This window comes from Suricata suricatta, chromosome X (genome assembly GCF_006229205.1).
Source record: "Suricata suricatta isolate VVHF042 chromosome X, meerkat_22Aug2017_6uvM2_HiC, whole genome shotgun sequence".
NCBI lineage: Eukaryota > Metazoa > Chordata > Mammalia > Carnivora > Herpestidae > Suricata > Suricata suricatta.
Genome location: NC_043717.1, coordinates 47,771,015 through 47,789,991, shown reverse-complemented (window position 1 = coordinate 47,789,991; position 18,977 = coordinate 47,771,015). Strand labels below are relative to the sequence as shown.

The window sequence follows — 18,977 nt, the reverse complement described above, 5'->3', positions numbered from 1 at the left end:
CTCATCATCACTCATCATCAGGGAAACACAAATCAAAACCACACTGAGATACTACCTCAGGCCAGTCAGAGAGGCTAAAATGAACAAATCAAGAGACTATAGATGCTGGCGAGGGTGTGGAGAGATGGGCACCCTCCTACACTGTTGGTGGGAATGTAAACTGGTACAGTCACTCTGGAAAACAGTGTGGAGGTTCCTGAAAAAAACTATCCATAGAACTCCCTTATGACCCAGCAATAGCACTGCTAGGGATTTACCCAAGAGATACAGAAGTGCTGATGCATAGGAGCACATGTACCACAAAATTCATAGCAGCAATGTCAACAATAGCCAAAGCATGGAAAGAGCCTAAATGTCCATCACCGTATGAATGGATCAAGAAGATGTGGTATATATACACGATGGAGTACTACATGGCAATGAGAAAGAATGACGTATGGCCATTTGTAGGAAAGTGGATGGACTTCGAGGGTGTCATGCTAAGCGAAATAAGTCAGGCAGAGAACGACTGATACCATATGTTTGCACTCATAGGTCTAACAGAACAGAAGAAACCTAATGGAGGACCAGGGGGAGGGGAAGAGGGAAAGAGAGTTGGGGAGAGAGAGGGATGCCAAACTTGAGAAACTATTAAATCCTGAAAACGAACTGAGGGTTAAAGGGGAAGGGGGTGGGGGGAAGAGAGGTGGTGGTGAATGATAAGGGTACTTGTGAGGAAGAGCACTGGATGTTGTATGTAAACCAATTTGACAATAAACTATTTTTAAAAAATAAAAAGTAATAATATAAGTACTCTAATTTCCACCTGAATGCTTTACAGATAAATCACGTTTAAGAAGTTAAAAAAATAATTGTATTATCTTCTTTCATGAAAGAAACAAAAACACCCCTTGCTTTCTGTATTTCTTATTCTTTAAGCTTCCAATTTTTTAAAGTTTATTTTTTGAGAGAGAGAGAGAGAATCGAGCTTGGAGAGGGTAAGGGAGAGAGGGAGAGAGAGAATCAGAAGCAGACTGACACCACAGAGACTGATGTGGGTTGGAACCCATGAACCCATGGACCATGAGATCATGACCTGACCCAAAACCAGGAGTTAGATGCTTAACTGACGAAGCCATCCAGGCACCCCTGAAAATCTGTTTTTTAACCTTAATTCCACCAACCCTTTTATTCCCTCAACTATCTGTCACCATAACATATTGAATCTTCCTAATGACTCAAATCAAACTAATTCTTTCAGTCAGTCTTTTCTACCACCATTGTTAAGTCATTATTATTACTTGCTTGGATTATTACAACTTCTACCCGGTTTTCCTACTTCCAAAGCATCCTTCCTTTTCTTTTAGTCATTTATTGATTATTTTATTCCTAGATCACAACCTCCATTCCACCCCAATCTCTACCATTCTTCTTAGTGATTTCAAAATCTATGTGGATGAGTTAGCCAACACGCTGGTATTTAATTTTTTTAAATATTTATTCATTTTTGAAAGACATAGAGAGACAGACCATGAGTGGTGGAAGGGAAGAGAGACAGACAGTCAGAATCAGAAGCAGGCTCCAGGTTCTGAGCTGTCAGAACAGAGCCTAATTTGGGACTCAAACTCACGGATTGGGAGATCATGACCTGAGCTGAAGTCAGATGCTTAACCAACTGAGCCACTTAGGTGATCCCAATACTCCAGCTTTTCAGTCCCTTTATATCTTCAATTCCGGTGTCTTTCCTCTCCATTTTACTTTAACCCTTGGCCAAACTCCAGACCTTTTCATCACCTGAAATTGCTCAACCTAAGTCTTAAAATTAAAACCACACTCACTGTTTCCACTCTCATGTCTTCCAATTACTTTTTACTCCATTCTAATCTGGCTTCTTTTCCACCAATTTATTAAAATAACCAGTCTCTCACCTATTGCTACATCCAATGAGAAATTTCCCATTCTTATTTAACTTCTCAGAAGCACTTGAAATTCTTGATCTTTCACCCTTTAAATTATCTTCTTTGTAACATCTTTGATACCACCCTCTTCTGGTTTTCCTTCTAATGGCTTGCTCACTTTTTCCTCAGGCTTAATTTTAAATCATTACCTCCTTTAAATTTTTTTAAATGTTTTTATTTTTGAGACAGAGAGAGACAGAGCATGAGCGGAGGAGGGGCAGAGAGAGAGAAGGAGACACAGAATAGGAAGCAGGCTGCAGACTCTGAGCTGTCTGCACAGAGCCCGATGCAGCGCTTGAACCCACAAACGTGAGATCATGACCTGAGCCGAAGTAGGAGGCCCAGCCGACTGAGCCACCCAGGCGCCCCAATCATTACCTCCTTTAAAAACTGGTATTCCTTGAGGCCTTATCCTAGGATTCTTATGATCTCATTTAATGTACTAAGGCAACTGTGTTCATTACTTTGCTTTCCATTACTATTTAAATGTTGATGCCTTTCAAATCTATTCTTTCAGATTATACCTTTCTCCTGAGCTTCAGGCCTTTATGTCTATTAGATGCCTGTATTCAGTTGTCTTATAAACATTTCAAATCCAACAACATCAAAAGTTCAAACACCATTATCCAATCTTCCCCATCCCAAGTCACATTCTTCCCAGGTTCCCTATCTTAAATATTAACATCACTATTAAGTTCTTCAACACCCAAATGTGGGTACTATTCCAGAACTTTTCTTCAAAAACTTGAGTGTAGTTCCAGAATCCTTTTCTTTCTCACCTTCAACATCCAATTAGTCCCTGAATCCTGTTGATTTCACTACATTGATCTTTTTTAGAGTCTATCCCCTTTCCTCTACTCCAACTATCATCACTCTAACTAGTTCATTACACATTGCATTCCCTACAACTGAATTTTTTTCCTCTGCGTTTATTCTGTACTATATATACCTTTACCTGCGTGCTATTCTTCTCTTCCATAATTTCTCTCTCTTTTGTTCAGCTTGATTATTAGCTTGTATATCATGTATTTATTCCTCTGCATCTTCCATCCATCTGTTCATTACTCTCGTCTGTTTGGAATCTGTTATTGTGTTTTTCATTTCTGACAGATTTTTAACTCTTCTATCTCTGTTTGAACAGCCTCCCTGAAGGCTTCCATTCTTTTCTCAAGTCCAGCATTATCCTTATGATTGATGCTTTAAACTTTCCAGTAGGCATATTACTTAAATACGTCTCAATTAGATTTCTGGCTGTGACCTTATCTTGTTGTTTCATTTGTGATGAATTATCCCATCTTGGCATTTTGTCTAAGTTACTGTCTTCTTCTCTGTGTTACATAAGGCTGCTATGTTTCCTATTACTAAGAGTAATGGTTTTATGAAGAAGAGATCATATAGTGTCCAGATCCTGACACTTTATGGAGTGTCCCTTGTGAGTGTTGCATGCACACTGCTGCTATGTTTTGGCTGCTCTATCCTTCAGTCCAATCCTATGCAGAGGCCTTCCTTCCCTGAAATTGTCAGTGTTTGCACCTTTACAAGGGAGAGTGTGGTGAGTTTTAACTAGGTGTGTACTGGTCTGCTTGTTAAATGAGCCCTAATGCTACTTCCACTATAACTGAAGCCTTGTAGAACAGTCTGGTTGGAAGACATAGCATGCATGGTGCTTTCTGCTGATCTTCTGTGGAAGGGTCCCAGTGAACTGAGACTGTGGCAAACTTGACTGAGAAAGGCAGTTCTGGCAGACCACAGGGTGTAGGACTTGGTATAAGCAGGTTAGGCAGGCACTGTCAGCACTGTGCAGTTTACTGCAAGTGGTTCTATGCTTATGCTGAAGGGTGGGGGAGGGAGATGGTGCTGTCCATCTCCTTTGTCTCTGAGGAGGGGTCTCTGTTTGATACTTTCAGGGAAATACTCCCAGAATAGTGAATAATCTGTCTTCTGTGCATCCCAGGTATTTTTCAGATGGCCATTTTCATGCTGTGCCTGGGTTGTTTTCTTGCCTTCTCTACAATAGCAGCACAGTGCCCTCCAGGCTCTATTCCAGCCAAGCATGCTCACCTTTAAAAATCCAAACTTTAAGAATGTTGTGTGGGCCAGGGCCCTTGCTGGTCTTAGGAGGGTCTTGCCATTTTTGGACTAATGCAGTTTGATCCAAGAAGGGCAATTGCATGAGAGCACAGGGGCATGGAACTTAGAGCAAGCAGGCTAGGCAGCTAGTTTTGAGCTCTGTGCCTATACTGAAGAGTGGGGGAGGTAAATGGCACCTTCCAGCTCTTTTGTACTCAGAGTAGCATCTCTGTGAACACCACCTCTCATAGATGCACTCCAAGAATAGTTAACAGTCTCTCCCCATGAACACCTTAGTTGCCCAATGACCTTTAAAGCTCCAGTCTTTAAGTACTGTTAGTTGAAAAATTCATACAAACCAGACCCTATAATTTTCCCAACCAGTGGCTTTGGGTACATGTTCTCCTTGCGTGTTATCCTATGTCCTCCACTCTCATGTGCCTTTCCCTACAATCAAGGTTTCCTCTCCTCTAAAGCAACTGCGATCTGTTTCTCCCCCAAACTGTGTCTTCACACTTCCTACCTTCTTCAATGTGGCCTCTTTTCTCCCTCTATTTGTGAAGTTTTTTCTGTCCATTCCAAGATTTATCTCTTGTGTGTTCAGAACAATCTGATAATTATCTAGTTTTTATTCCTGAGGGATGAAAGGAACCTTGGGTTCTACCACTACACTGCCATCTTAACTCTCCTCCCAAGGCAGCGTCTTCTATATCTCCCTAGCACACTTTAAGTACTCTTACTAATACATAAAACACAGAATTATAATTACCAGTTTATTTGTCTCTCTAATTGGCTATTTTTTCAAAGGTAAGAACAAGTATTATTTCCTACTGCATCCATAACTTCTAAAATTGTTTCTGCACCAACTAGGTTGCCTGTAAGCATTTACTCAATGAATAAATGGATGGAAGACAATGTGGTCAAAATTGTGGTCACCCTACATCTTAGTATTAAGAACTTAGTATATGACTAGGATTAGAAGTTAGTCTGTAATAAAAGGACAAGAACCTTATCTATGACAGAGATTAATGATCAGTTTTTGGTATGGGACATGTCACTCTCTAGACAGGTTTAGAAGATCATATTATATCCAAGGTTACCTTCAGATCTAGAGAAGGTTTTAAACTCAATATGTATCCAGGGTTAAGGCCAGTATAAGGCTCCATGTGTGACCAATATTAAGGATGTCTTTGGTGAAATTAAGTATCCTATTCTGAAATTGAAAATGAATATTTCATATAGACAAACTCAGGTTTTGACTTTGTTTTGGTTAATATTATAAGTTCTGAAAAAGAAATTTCAAAAAAAGGAGCAAGCAAGAGGGTTAAAGCAGAGGTGCTACACATCTTTTATCCCTTCAACTAAGTGTTCCCACTCACCAGGTTCAGCCGCCAGTGGCCAACCAGTGTTAGATTCTACCACTCCATGGGCATGCACAGAGTAGGGGCGGCTGGCATTATTCTTGAACACCACAGTTAGAATATCACCAACTTCTCCTCTAAGAAGTGGACCTAATGTATGCAAAAGAAGGAAAAGTCTCATTAGTGGAATGTTGGAACAAGGATACTAAAGGAATTGAAGAAAGGACATACATAGGAGCTCTGCAGAATTATAATTTTCAGTCATTAGACTGTCTAATGACTGAAAATCATGACTGATTTCGTTTTTAAAAAATCTATAAGCCCTACAACTAATACTGATATTTGCAAGATGAAGATACTTCAACAAGAAGATTGTGGCTCCAATTACTCCTATTTTACTGCCCTGAATTTATGTATGCATGTATCTATCTATCTATCTATCATCTATCTATCTATCATCTATCTATAATATCCTAAGGATCTAGGTAATCAGATCTCTGTGGAATCATTGTCAGTATGGAGTTTGGCACAGAGCTTAAAATGTTGGGCTTTCTGTAAGGGCCAATGAGTTTCTTCACTGTGAGGACAAGAATGAGGAAACTCATTCACCCCCAAAAAAGTGAAAAAATTGAAAGAATAATTAAACTGGGTACAAGGGTAATATTGATTCCCTGTCCAGTGTTTTCCCTGTTCTTTGATGTTCCTATGTTCCCCTGCTATTAGTATATTTAAAAAATCTATCACAATCAGAGATCCCTAGAGAGATTCCTGGAAAAGTATGGTTGATGTTACAGCAGAATTCATAACTCCACTTTTATTGCTTATTTTTATGGATGATTTTTTAAATATGACTACAATTCCATTATGTAATAAGAAAAAAACGAATTAAAAGTAACAGAAAGCCCTTCCTGATATGACATAGCAGCCCTAGGAGCAGCATAAACTTCTAACACTAGGAGGCGCTCACCTAATATTCCCAAGTGTTCCTCTGGTCCAGTCCTTGGCCGAGGGATCTTGAATGTACCATCCGTGTATTCTCTGAATACAGCTTTCTTGTATCTGGAACCCAGGAGTCCATCCTGGTTGCTCAGGAAGATGTGGCCATAACTAGAGGAATCAAAAAAGTGGTATCATCACCTGGCCCTCAAACCCTCAATTTCACTTATGAAAAGCTAAATCAGACCCAACATCCTGTCACAAATAGAATCCTTCTAAGTCAGATTTCCCTGCCTACAATGGCAGGAAGGATGGCAGATTTAAATACATATTAATATTTCTTTGTTTACATAGGAATTAATATGGAAAGAACACTAGAATAAGAATCAGAAGCCCTGAGCTTAACTCTAGACTTAGTGATGTCTGAGGTAGAATTAGTTTGACAAAAGGACAAGGTACCAGGTGAAAGTAGAGTACTAACTTTTGCTGCTGCTGCTGCTGCTGCTGCTGCTGCTGCTGCTGCTGCTGGAGAGTAAGGAATGGAAAGAGGCAAGGAGGAAATGGAACTTTACAGAATGCTTTCTGGTTTGCAAAGTACTTTATTATTCATTTTATCACTGGAAATTTACAATAAAATGAATGCTTTCTGGTTTGCAAAGTACTTTATTATTCATTGTATCGCTGGAAATTTACAATAAAATGAGATAGGTATAGGTGGAATCAGTGGTCCAGAGGTGACAGAACTTATCTTCATTTATACTGTCAGCCAGAAAGGTATTAAGAGATCATGGACTTGGATTCAAGCTGACTGCTTCTTCCTTATCTCTTTCTAGTCAACTTCTTTTAACTGTATCACATCACTTTAAAGATGAGTAAATTAAGTCCCAAGGAAGAAAATTTACTTTTTCTAAGTTTCAGAACAAGTTAACAAGAAAGTATCAACATTCAACAACCAACATAAAAAATAAGAATTGCTAAATGGTTGTGAGAACACCAAAATTAAATTGTAGTGGAAATTGATAAACTATGCTTCAGTTTATGTTTTCTTCTTCTTCCTTGTAATAATAAAATCACCTATATTGAGCTGAGCACACGACCACTTAACCATAGATTATACTTTCCAGGCATTATTGTTTTTAGTATAGTTGACACATCATGTTATATTAGCTTCATGTGTGTGTACAACATAGTGATTTGATAAATGTATACATTTGTGCTATGTTCACCACAAATGTAGTTACCATCTGTCCCAGTATGTCTTCATTACAAAATCATCGACTCTATTTCATATGCTATGTTTTTATTCCATTATTTTTTATTCCATAACTGGAAGTTTGTATATCCTACTCTCTTTCGTTCATTTTTGCCCAACCTTCAACCATCTCCAAGTCTCAGACTTTCTTGTAGCTAGGTATGGCAACAATTAATCAGTTCAGGATAATGGGTTATGAGAGAAAGTGATGCATATAACTTTTAGATCATTGTCTTGAAGACAGTGATGCTTGCTTTATACTTCTCTCTCCTTTTGTGATGGCTGGGAGAGACTACAATGAAAATAAGCATCAGAGGAGCCAAGATGGCAGAGAAGAAGGCCCTGTAAACTTTGTCCGCCCCATCTATCAAACTGAGAAGGACATTACTCTTATTTGCAAGAGTGGAAGGAGAAAATACAGACTCCAGAAAGAAGGCAACCTCAAAAATGCCTGAGTGAGTGAGTGCAAACTATGGAGATTGGAAAATGGGCCAGCCTGAGGGGGCAGGGGAGGTGGGAGCCCCAGCCCAACACAAGAAAAGTGCATGGAGCCCCTGAGAGACAAAGGGAAGAGAAAGAGAAACTGAACACACTCATAGTACTGTCTCTAGAGAAGACATAAAGAACGTTTAACCCGGCATGGAGAGAAAAACTCTCACTCCATATATAATTGCCAGGCAGGGCGAATCCTGAACCCAAGTGGCACAAGGAAAACATAGCCCCCACCCCTGCAAGATCCTGGCAGGGAATTGGCAGAGGCAGCGGCAGCAGCTGTGGGAGCATGCACCTTGTTCCCACAACGAATCTAGCCTCCAGCATTGGCTGCATGAATACTGAATCCCGGCTGCCAACAAGAAAAAATAGCATCCATCCCTACACGATCCCCACAGGGAGTTGGCAGCGAGGGCGGCGCCAGTGGTGGCTACGGGGCATACACTTCAGCTGCTGCTCTGGGAGTGCTCACCTCATTTCCAGCAATGCACCGTGCCTCAGGCAGGGGCAATGCAAATCCCAGCTGGCACCAAAGAAACTGCTCCCTCCCCTTACACGTTCCCGGCTGGGAGTTGGCAGCAGAGACGGTTGGGGCTTTGGGGGCGCACACTTCACCTCCTGCAGCACACCTCACCTGTGGCAGAGGCAGCATAAATCCCAGAAGGCACCAAGAGAAACTTATCCCTCCTCCTACAAGATCCCAGCTAAGAAGCCAGCCACCAAAGTGAGTACATCTCATCTGTGGTAGCATAAAAGTACATGGACTAGGATTTTGAAGCAAGGCAGGCCTGGAAAATATAGCTTGGCTCAGCTGTGGAACAAGGAGAGCAGACTCATAAGAGTGGGTGCAGCACTTAGTTCCAGCAGAGCTTCGGGCACCACCATTCTACTCTCCACAACAACCAAGGTGGGCCTCCCAGAGCAGCCCCCTACACCTACCTACACCAAACCACGCCTGTCCGCTAGTGGGAGCTGCTGCTTTTTTTGTACTTATTTGTTATTATTGTTACCATTTTTACTCTTTTTTTAAATTTTTTTCTCTTTATTTTCCTTTTTCCTTTCTTCCTCTTTTTTTTTTCTCTTGCCTTCCAGATATATTCTCCCTAATCTCATCCTTATGACTCCCCTGGACTGTTTATATGCTTTTGACTGTCCCTCAACTTTGTTGTCTCTACCCCCCTTAACTTTTTTATTGTCTACTTTTCTTCTCTTTCCTCTCCCTTCCTTTACTTTTCTTCCTTTCCCCATTTTAATTTGTTTGTTTGTTTGATTTGACTGTGAGTTTGTGTGCTTCTGTTCCCTGTGTGTTTGTCTGTCTGTGTTCCTTTTCAGGGCTACCCCAAGAACCAAGCCAAAGTATGCATGACAGAGAGTCCCAAATACCACTGAGGAGGGAAATAAAATAATCAAAGACACAACAAGAGAAACTGAGAGACACCAGTAAAAGAACATTTCCAATGGAATACTACATGGCAGTGAGAAAGAATGAAATATGACCATTTGTAGCAAAATGGATGGACCTGGAGGGACTCTTCTAAGCAAGGTAAGTCAGGCAGAGAAGGACAGATAGCATACGTTTTCACTCATAGGAATAGCAGCAGAAACCTAAAAGGGGACCATGGGAATGAGAAGGAGGGGAAAAGAGTTGGGGAGAGGGAGTGAGGCAAATCATGAGACACTTTTGAAAGCTGAGACCAAACTGAGGGCTGAGGATGGAGGGGGAGGGGAAGGAGGATATTGTCATGGAGGGGGGGCCTTGTAAGAAAGAGCACTGGGTGTTACATGAAAACCAAATTGGTAATAAACTGTTAAAAAACAAAATAAAAACCAAAAATGAACGAAAAATAAGTGAATAAAAGAACATTTCCTGAAACGACAGGCCCTAGACAGTCAATAAGCCTCCTTTAACAGAGCGATACAAACATGTGCACAGTGCATAATGAGATTTTAAACTGACAAGAAACAGAACTAGCCAATATGACAAAAGGAAAGAACTCTCCCCTAAAGAAACTTCAGGAAGAAGTCACAGCCACAGAACTGCTCAAAACAGATCTAAACAACAAAACTGAACAAGACGGTAGAACAATTGTCATAAAATTAATCACTGGGCTTGAAAAAAGCATCAGAGAAGCCACTGATACATGACTAGGGACTTTCAAAATAGGTGCAATGAGGCCAAAAAAAAGGGCTATAAATGAGGTGAATAATAAAATACAAGTGGCCATCTCACAGACTGAAGAGGCAGAGAAAATAATACGTGAATTAGAAAACAGTGTTATAGCAAAAGAGGAATCCAAAAGAGAGAGAGAGAGAGAGAGAGAGAGAGAGAGAGAGAGAGAGAGAGAGAGAGAAATTGATCCAGGAGTGGGAAAGGGGAATTCGAGGCCTGAATGATACAATCAAATGGAACAACTTCTATATCATAGGGATTCTTGAAGAGGAAGAAGAGAGAGGTGTCTTGAAGGAGTACTAGATGAAATTACAACTGAAAATTTACCAAATCAGGAAAAAGAAATAGACATTCAAATTCAAGAGGCACAAAGAACCCTCTTAAGACTTAATATGAATCGTACTTTGGAACGACATATCATACTGAAACTAGCAAAATATAAAGAGAGAATTCTGAAAGTACCTATGGAGAAAAGAGCCCTAACATACAAAGGGAAACCTATCAGTATGGTTACACACCTACCTAATGAAACGTGGAAGAACATAAAGGATTGGAAGGAAATCTTCAAAGTGATGAACAGAAAAAAACATGCAGCCAAGAATCCTTTATCCAGCAAGTCTGTCATACAAAATACAAGGAAAAATAAAGGTTTTCCCAAGTAAACAAAAGTTGAGAGAATTCATCACTACCAAACCGGCCCTACAAGAAATCCTAAGAGGGACTCTATGAGAGAAAAGTACGAAGGAATATAAGGCACAATAAGCATCAGTACAAACATGAACCCTACAGAGAAAACAATGAATCTAAACACACATGTTTCAATAATAACACTGAATGTAAATAGACTGAATACTCCAATCAAATGACATAGGGTAGAAAAATGGATTAAAAAATCCATCCATTTCATGTATACAAGAGACTTATTTTAGACCAGAAGACATGTTCAGATTGAAAGTAAAGGGATGGAGAAATATCTATCATGCAACTGGAAGCCAAAAGAAAGCCAGAGTAACCATACTTACATCAGACAAGCTGTATTTAAAATAAAGGCAGTAACAAAAAATGAAGAAAGACATTACATAATAATTACAGAGTCTCTCCATCAGGAAGAGCTAATAATTATAAACATATATGCACCAAATTCGGGAGCACCCAAATACATAAAACAATTAATCACAGACAGAAACAATCTTATTGATAAGAATGTGCTAATTGCAGGGGACTTTAATACTCCACTGACAGCAATGGATAGATCAACCAGACAGAAAATCACTAAAGAAGCAATGGACCTGAACGACACATTGGAACACATGGAATTGATAGATATATTTAGAACTCTGCATCCTGAAGTTAGGAAATTCACCTTCTTTTTGAGTGCACATGGCATATTCTCCAAGATAGATCACATACTGGGGCATAAAAGAGCCCACCATAAGTATAAACGAAAAGAGATCATACCATACACACTTTCAGATCACAATGGTATGAATCTTGAAATCAATTCCAGGAAAAAGTCTGGAAAACCTCCAATAATGTGGAGGTTAAAAAACACCCTACTAAAGAATGATTGGACTAATCAGGCAACTAGAGAAGAAATTAAAAAAATGTATGGAAACAAATGCAAACGAAAATACAACAATCCAAAATCTCTAGGACGCAGCAAATGCAGTCCTAATAGGAAAGTATAATTGCAACACAGACCTATTTCAACAAACTAGAAAAAAACACAAATTGAAAATCTAAGAGAGAACCTAATGGAACTAGAAGTGGAGCAGCAATAGCACCCCAAACCCAGAAGAAGAAAGGAAATAATAAAGATCAAGGCAGAAATAAACAGTATAGAATCAATGAAACTAAGAGTTGGTTCTTTGAAAAAATAAACAAAATTGATCAACTTCTACACAGGCTCCTTAGAAAGAAAAGAGAGAGCACCCAAATAGATAAAATTGTGAGTAAAAATGGATCTATTACAACCAATCCCCTAGAAATACAAGCAATCATTAGAAATTACTAGAAAAACTGTATGCCAACAAACAGGACAACCTAGAAGAATGGACAAATTCTGAAATATACATGCACTACCAAAATTCAAAAGAGAAGAGATAGAAAGCATGAATACACTGATAACCAACGAAGAAATGGAATCTGTTATCAAAAATCTCCCAATGAATAAGAGCACAGGGCCAGATGGCTTCCCAGGGGAATGCTACCAGACATTTAAAGCAGAGCTCATACCCATTCTTCTCAAACTATCCCAAAAATAGAAATAGAAGGAAAACTTCCAAACTCATTCTATGAAGCCAGTATCACCTGGATACCCAAACCAGACAGAGACCCAGCCAAAAAAGAGAACGATAGACCAATATCCCTAATAAATACAGATGCAAAAATACTCAACGAGATACTAGCAAATCGAATTCAACAGCCTATAAAAAAATTATCCATCATGATCAAGTGGGATTCATTCCTGGGTTACAGGGCTGGTTCAGTGTTCACAAATCCATCAATGTGATCCATCACATTAACAAAAGAAAACATGAAAACCATATGATCCTGTCAATAGAGGAAGAAAAATCTTTTGACAAAATACAGCACCCTTTCTTAATAAAAACCCTTGAGAAAGTCGTGATAAAAGTAACTTACTAAAACATTAAAAAGGCATTTATGAAAAGCCCACAGCTAAGATCATCCTCAATGAGGAAACACTGAGAGCTTTCCCCCTGAGATCAGGAACACGACAGAGGTGCCCACTCTCACCACTGTTGTTTAACATAGTGCTGGAAGTCCTAGCATCAGCAATCAGACAACAAAATGAAATAAAAGGCATCAGAATTGGAAAAGAAGTAGTCAAACTTTCACTTTTCACAAATGGCATGACACTCTACATGGAAAAGCAGATCGACTCCACCAGAAGCCTTCTAGAACGGACCAATGAATTCAGTAATGTTGCAGGATACAAAATCAATGTACAGAAATTGGTTGCATTCCTATACATCAATAATGAAGCAGCAGAAAGAGAAATCAAGAAACTAATCCCATTCACAATTGCACAGAAAACCACAAAATACCTAGGAATAAACCTAACCAAGTATGTAAAAGACCTATATGAGGAAAACTATAGAACACTTATGAAGGAAATTGCAGAAGACACCAAGAAATGAAAAACACTCCCTGTTCATGGATAGGAAGAATAAACATTATGAAAATGTCAGTACTACCCAAAGCAATCTACCCAAAGCAATCCCAATCAAAATTGCATCAGCGTTCTTCTCAAAGCTAGAACAAACCCTCTTAAAATGTGTATGGAACCACAAAAGACCTCGAATAGCCAAAGTAATATTGAAGAAGAAAACCAAAACGGGAGGCATCACAATCCCAGACATTAGCCTCTACTACAAAGCTGTCATCATGAAGACAGTATGGTATTGGCTCAAAAACAGACACATAGACCCATGGAAAGAACAGAGAACCCATAACTGGACCCACAAATGTACAGCCAATTAATTTTTGACAAAACAGGAAAGAGGATCCGATGGAAAAACGTCTGCCTCTCTAGCAAGTGGTGCTGGAAGAACTACACAGCAACATGCAGAAGAATGAAACTAGACCACTTTCTTATACCATCCACAAAAATAAACTCAAAATGGCTGAAGGACCTGAAGGTGAGACAGGACACCATCAAAACCTAAGAAGAAAGAAGGAAACAGCCTCCTTGACCTCAACCACAGCAATTTCCTAATTGACACATCCCAAAAGGTAGGGGAATCCAGAGCAAAATGGAACTCTTGGGACCTCATCAAGATAAAAAGCTTCTGCACTGCAAAGGAAACAATCAAGGAAACTAACAAGCAACTGACGAAATGGGAAAAGATAGTTGCAAATGACATATCAGATAAAGGGCTAGTATCCAAAATCTACAAGGAACTCACCAAACTCCACATCCAAACAACAAATAATCCAGTGAAGCAATGGGCAGAAGACATACACAGACACTTCTCCAAAGAGGACATCCAGATGGCCTACAGGCACATGAAACGATGCTCAGCATCACTCATCATCAGGGAAACACCAATCAAAACCACACTGAGATACCACCTCACGCCAGTCAGAGTGGCTAAAATGAACAAATCAAGAGACTATAGATGCTGGCGAGGATGTGGAGAAATGGGCACCATCCTACACTGTTGGTGGGAATGTAAACTGGTGCAGCTGCCCTGGAAAAGAGTATGGAGGTTCCTCAAAAAACTGTCAATAGACCTCCCCTATGATCCAGCAATAGCACTCCTAGGGATTTATCCAAGGGACACAGATGTGCTTATGCATAAAGGCACATGTACCCAAATGTACATAGCAGCACTGTCAACAATAGCCAAATCATGGAAAGAGCCTAAATGTCCATCACCTAATGAATGGATCAAGAAGATGTGGTATATATACGCAATGAAGTATTACATGGCAATCAGAAAGAATTTAATATGGCCATTTGTAGAAAAGTGGATGGACCTTGAGGGTGTCATGCTTAGTGAAATAAGTCAGGCGGAGAAGGACAGATACCATGTTTGCACTCAACGGTCTAACAGGAGAAACCTAATGGAGGACTATGGGGAGGGGAAGGGGAAAAGAGTGTTTGAGAGAGGGACGCAAAATCTGATAGAGTATTAAATACTGAAAATGAACCGAGTGTTGAAGGGGGAGAGGGAGAGGGAAGGGAGGTGGTGGTAATGGAGGAGGGCATTTGTGGGGAAGAGCATTGTATGTTATATGGAAACCAATTTGATAACAAACTATTTATTAAAAAAAAGAAAATAAGCATCTTAGTTACAGAGATGATAGAACGCATTATGAGTGAATAGTTAACCTTCAGGCTCTGGTCTGTTCATGTTTATGCTATCATGTGAGCAGGAAATGAAATTATAACTTACTTAAACCACTCTATGTTGGGCTTTTTCTGCTATCCAGCTTAGCCTGCAGCTTAGTGAGATTTTGTCAAGTGACAAGTAAGCTTGGGGTGTCCAGTCTTTTAAGTAAGACCTCTACAAAATTTCAGTTCCACTATAGGTGTTACTGGCTACTAGATGAAAAGAGGAGATTAAGAGCATGAACATGTGGATAAGGTTTTTTACTTCACACCTACAGCTTAGCAATATAGAAGAAGCACTGAGTTCCAGCTTATCTGCATTCCAGGACCTGTTCCAGATTTGCTGGTATCTTATTAGGTGACCTTAGATAAGTCCTTTTCTCAGAATTTCAGTATCTTCCTTATCGGTAAAATGAGCCTCTGAATGTGTGATGTCTTATTTTCTGAAGCCTTACCTTTCCTTTTCAGACTGGTTGTGCCATTCCAGTTCCCAGCTCCTGTCAGGGCAATAGTCCCACTCCACCTCTTCTGCCATTATGTAGTAGGTTCTTGCAGCTTGGTATCGATGGTGATGGTCAGGTTGGCGGCCAGGACACAGGGTGACATTATAGATTGCCTTCATTCCTGATTCTCTATGGCTGCCTTCCTCACAGTAAATCTCAAACATCCCTAAGGAAAGGACAGAGAGCAAAACCTGAATATGAATATCCCTGCATAGTACCTGGGGGATTTCCTGCCTCTCTCTAGGCATACTGTGGGGAGTGTGTAGTTTCAGATAAGGTTCTTCTATTCATTGGATAAAAGATTATTATAAGTTTTTAGAGTTTATTTTTTTATTTTTATTTTTTTGTTTTTTTAATTTATAAGTTTATTGTCAAATTGGTTTCCATATGACAGCCAGTGCTTCCCCCCACAAGTGCCCCCCTCTATGACCATCACCCCCCCTCCCCCTTCCCCTTCAGTCCTTGGTTCGTTTTCACTTCTCCAAAGAAGCCATCCAGATGGCCAACAAGCACATGAAACGATGCTCAGTGTCACTTAGCATCAGGGAAATACAAATCAAAACCACACTGAGACACCACCTCACTCCAGTCAGAGTGGCTAATATGAACAAATCGAGAGACTATAGGTGCTGGCGAGGGTGTGGAGAGATGGGCACCCTCCTACACTGTTGGTGGGAATGTAAACTGGTGCAGCCACTCTGGAAAACAGTATGGAGTTTATTTTTGAGAGAGGAGAGAGAGAGAAAGAGAGAGAGAGAGAGAGAGAGAGAGAGAGAGAGAGAGAGAGAGAGAGAGAGAACAAGCAGGGCAGGGGCAGAGAGAGAGAGAGGGAGACACAGAATCCAAAACGTGTCTTGCACTCATAGGTCTAACAGGAGAAGCCCAACAGAGGACCATAGGGAGGGGAAGGGGGAAAGAGAGTTGGGGAGAGAGAGGGATGCAAATCATGAGAATACTATTGAATACTGAAAATGAAATTATGGTTGAAGGGGGAGTGGGAGGGGGAAGTGGGTGGTGGTAATGGAGGAGGGCACTTGTGGGGAAGAGCACTGGGTTTTATATGGAAACCAATTTCACAATAAACTATTTTATTTTTTTATTTTTTAAATATTTTATTGTCAAAATGTTTTCCAGACAATAAACTATTTAAAAAAAAGAATCCAAAACAGGTTCGGGGCTCAGAGCCCTATGTGAGGCATTAACCCAAGCACCTGAGCCATCCAGGCACCCAATACATTATTGTAAGTTTATTGATAGCAATGAGCACAGAAGTGAATAGCTCTGGCTGCAAAGCTAACATTGTTTAGGTTTAAAACTAAACTCTGCCCCCAAGATGTCCAACTTTTCTCTGTTAGAACAGGGCTTTCCCAGTTTTAGCACTGAAAGTCCCATATCTCTGTGAAAACTCCTCAGTTCTGAGTAAAGTGGGATAGGTGATCACCCTATATGACATTTATCAGCTATATAACCTTGAAGTAAGTAAAGCCTCTGTATGTTTCAGAGGTACAATGGGAGTCATTATACTTATTACACTGGGCTGTTATAGAATTAAGCATAATGATATGTACACATTGCTTAGCATAATGAATAGTAAATTTTAATAAGTAAAATTATAAATAAGTAAATAAAACCATAATAATTATTATTCAAAAAAAATGCATTGGCCAGTTTTCTCTCTCATCTACCAAGTACCAAAGAAATAAAGGTGGACTTTAATAGATACTATAAAAATCAAAAAACAAAAATCAAAAAAAAAACAACTACAGGGATGCTTATATCAGAGGACTTTGGAATGGCCTTAGGATTTTACAACAAAACGTTTGGATATCAGTCTTAAATGTCAGAGTTGTGGAGCTGCATGGAACTGATATCAAGCTCCAGTCTTTCTATGTCAAGAACATTAAGGCTTATAGAATGTTGATCAGAAGTTGAATTTCTTAGAACATTTTTTTTCATCATTCCTTCCTTTACTCCCCACTGCCTATCCCATCACTACAAACTCTTTCCTCTGGCTTTTAAAGGCTTGTATGAGCTGGCTCCAGACTATGATTCAGTCCCAAATGCAACCAGTTATCCGACTAAATCTCTCCCTGACTTCCCTTATCACATATCATATTTCTATCTTGGAATTTTCACTCATGTTATTATTCCTTCCTAGAAGGAATACCTTCTATGTACCTGCCCATCCCTCCCACAAATATCTAAGAGATTTCACTCATTTTTCAAGACCAACACATATTTCATTTCTTCCAGAAAACTCTCCATAACTGTTCTGGCCCACAATGACCTCTACATTCTTGCCCTCTCTATTTTTAACTCATTTTACATCTAAACCATATGGTTAAGGACTAAGTGCTCTTCTTTTTACAAAACATTCCTTTCCACTCATTTATAGACTTCTTGAAAGAATCTATTCTTTTCTTTCCACAACTACTTCCCAACTCTTCTATGTCCCCTACCTTCCCACATCTATTTTATCAGTGAATCCCATCAGCTATGTCTTTAAAATTACCCTTCCATTTTCACTCTAACTCCCCTAGTCAAAGCCACCATAATCTCTCACATGGAAAATTTCAACAGTATTCCAAATGTCTTCTCTGCTTCTTCCTCTTCCTTCTTCAACAATTCCTAACACAGGATTCAAGGTCCTCTTTAACAAATATGATTCAGAACACATTGCTCCCATGCTTTGAATGCTCGTTTCATACTCAGAATACAATCCAACCTCTTAACTATAGTCTACAAGACCCTACATAATATGAATCTTGCTAACCTGATATGTCAATCACTTTCCTAGCTTACTACAATCCAACTGTACTGACCTTTCTGACCCTTGGAAATCCATGCTTATTCCAATCTTAGGGTATTTGCACTTGCTTATCCCTCTGTTTGAAATATTCTGCTCAGAAAATTTTATATAGCTCTTTCCTCCTCATTATTTAAGCCTTAGCTTAAATATCACATTCTCAAAGAGGCTTTTCTGATCATTCTGTCTATAGGAATGATGCTCCTAATATTTTATCACATCACTGTATTTTATTTCCTTCATGACATATATTACAACTTACATTTATTTTATTGTTTTATGTATATTTTGATGTGTTTATTGTGGATCATACCTGAGAATAAGAATCATTATGTATTTTTACCTTTATTCCCCTGGGTTAATGCATTGAAAGTATGTAATAAATGTGTTTTCAGTGAATGAATGTATGTACAAGTGAATGTTTATGTACGCTGCCCAAAAGTCATTGATCAGGGTTTGGTGTGGAAAAGAAAGTCTGATGATCACTGATGGGGATGAAAACAAATAGAATACATTATGGGAAGCCATGTGACTTTCTACTGGCACATCATCAAAATATTTTTCATATGGACATTGTTATCCAAGCCATTTT

The 18,977-nt window shown here is 39.4% G+C and overlaps 1 protein-coding gene across 8 annotated transcripts in view; it reads right to left on the bottom strand.

Annotated features, from left to right (window-relative positions):
- HEPH (hephaestin) overlaps nt 1–18,977 on the bottom strand; it is a 129,578-nt gene that overhangs the window by 34,922 nt on the left and 75,679 nt on the right. For all 8 annotated transcript variants that reach the window (XM_029930284.1, XM_029930289.1, XM_029930290.1 and 5 more), the window contains 3 exons: nt 15,532–15,745; nt 6,336–6,475; nt 5,387–5,518 (listed from right to left, as the gene is read on the bottom strand). In XM_029930284.1, the coding sequence (XP_029786144.1) occupies nt 5,387–5,518; nt 6,336–6,475; nt 15,532–15,745 (486 nt within the window). The remainder of the gene's footprint in view (nt 1–5,386; nt 5,519–6,335; nt 6,476–15,531; nt 15,746–18,977) is intronic.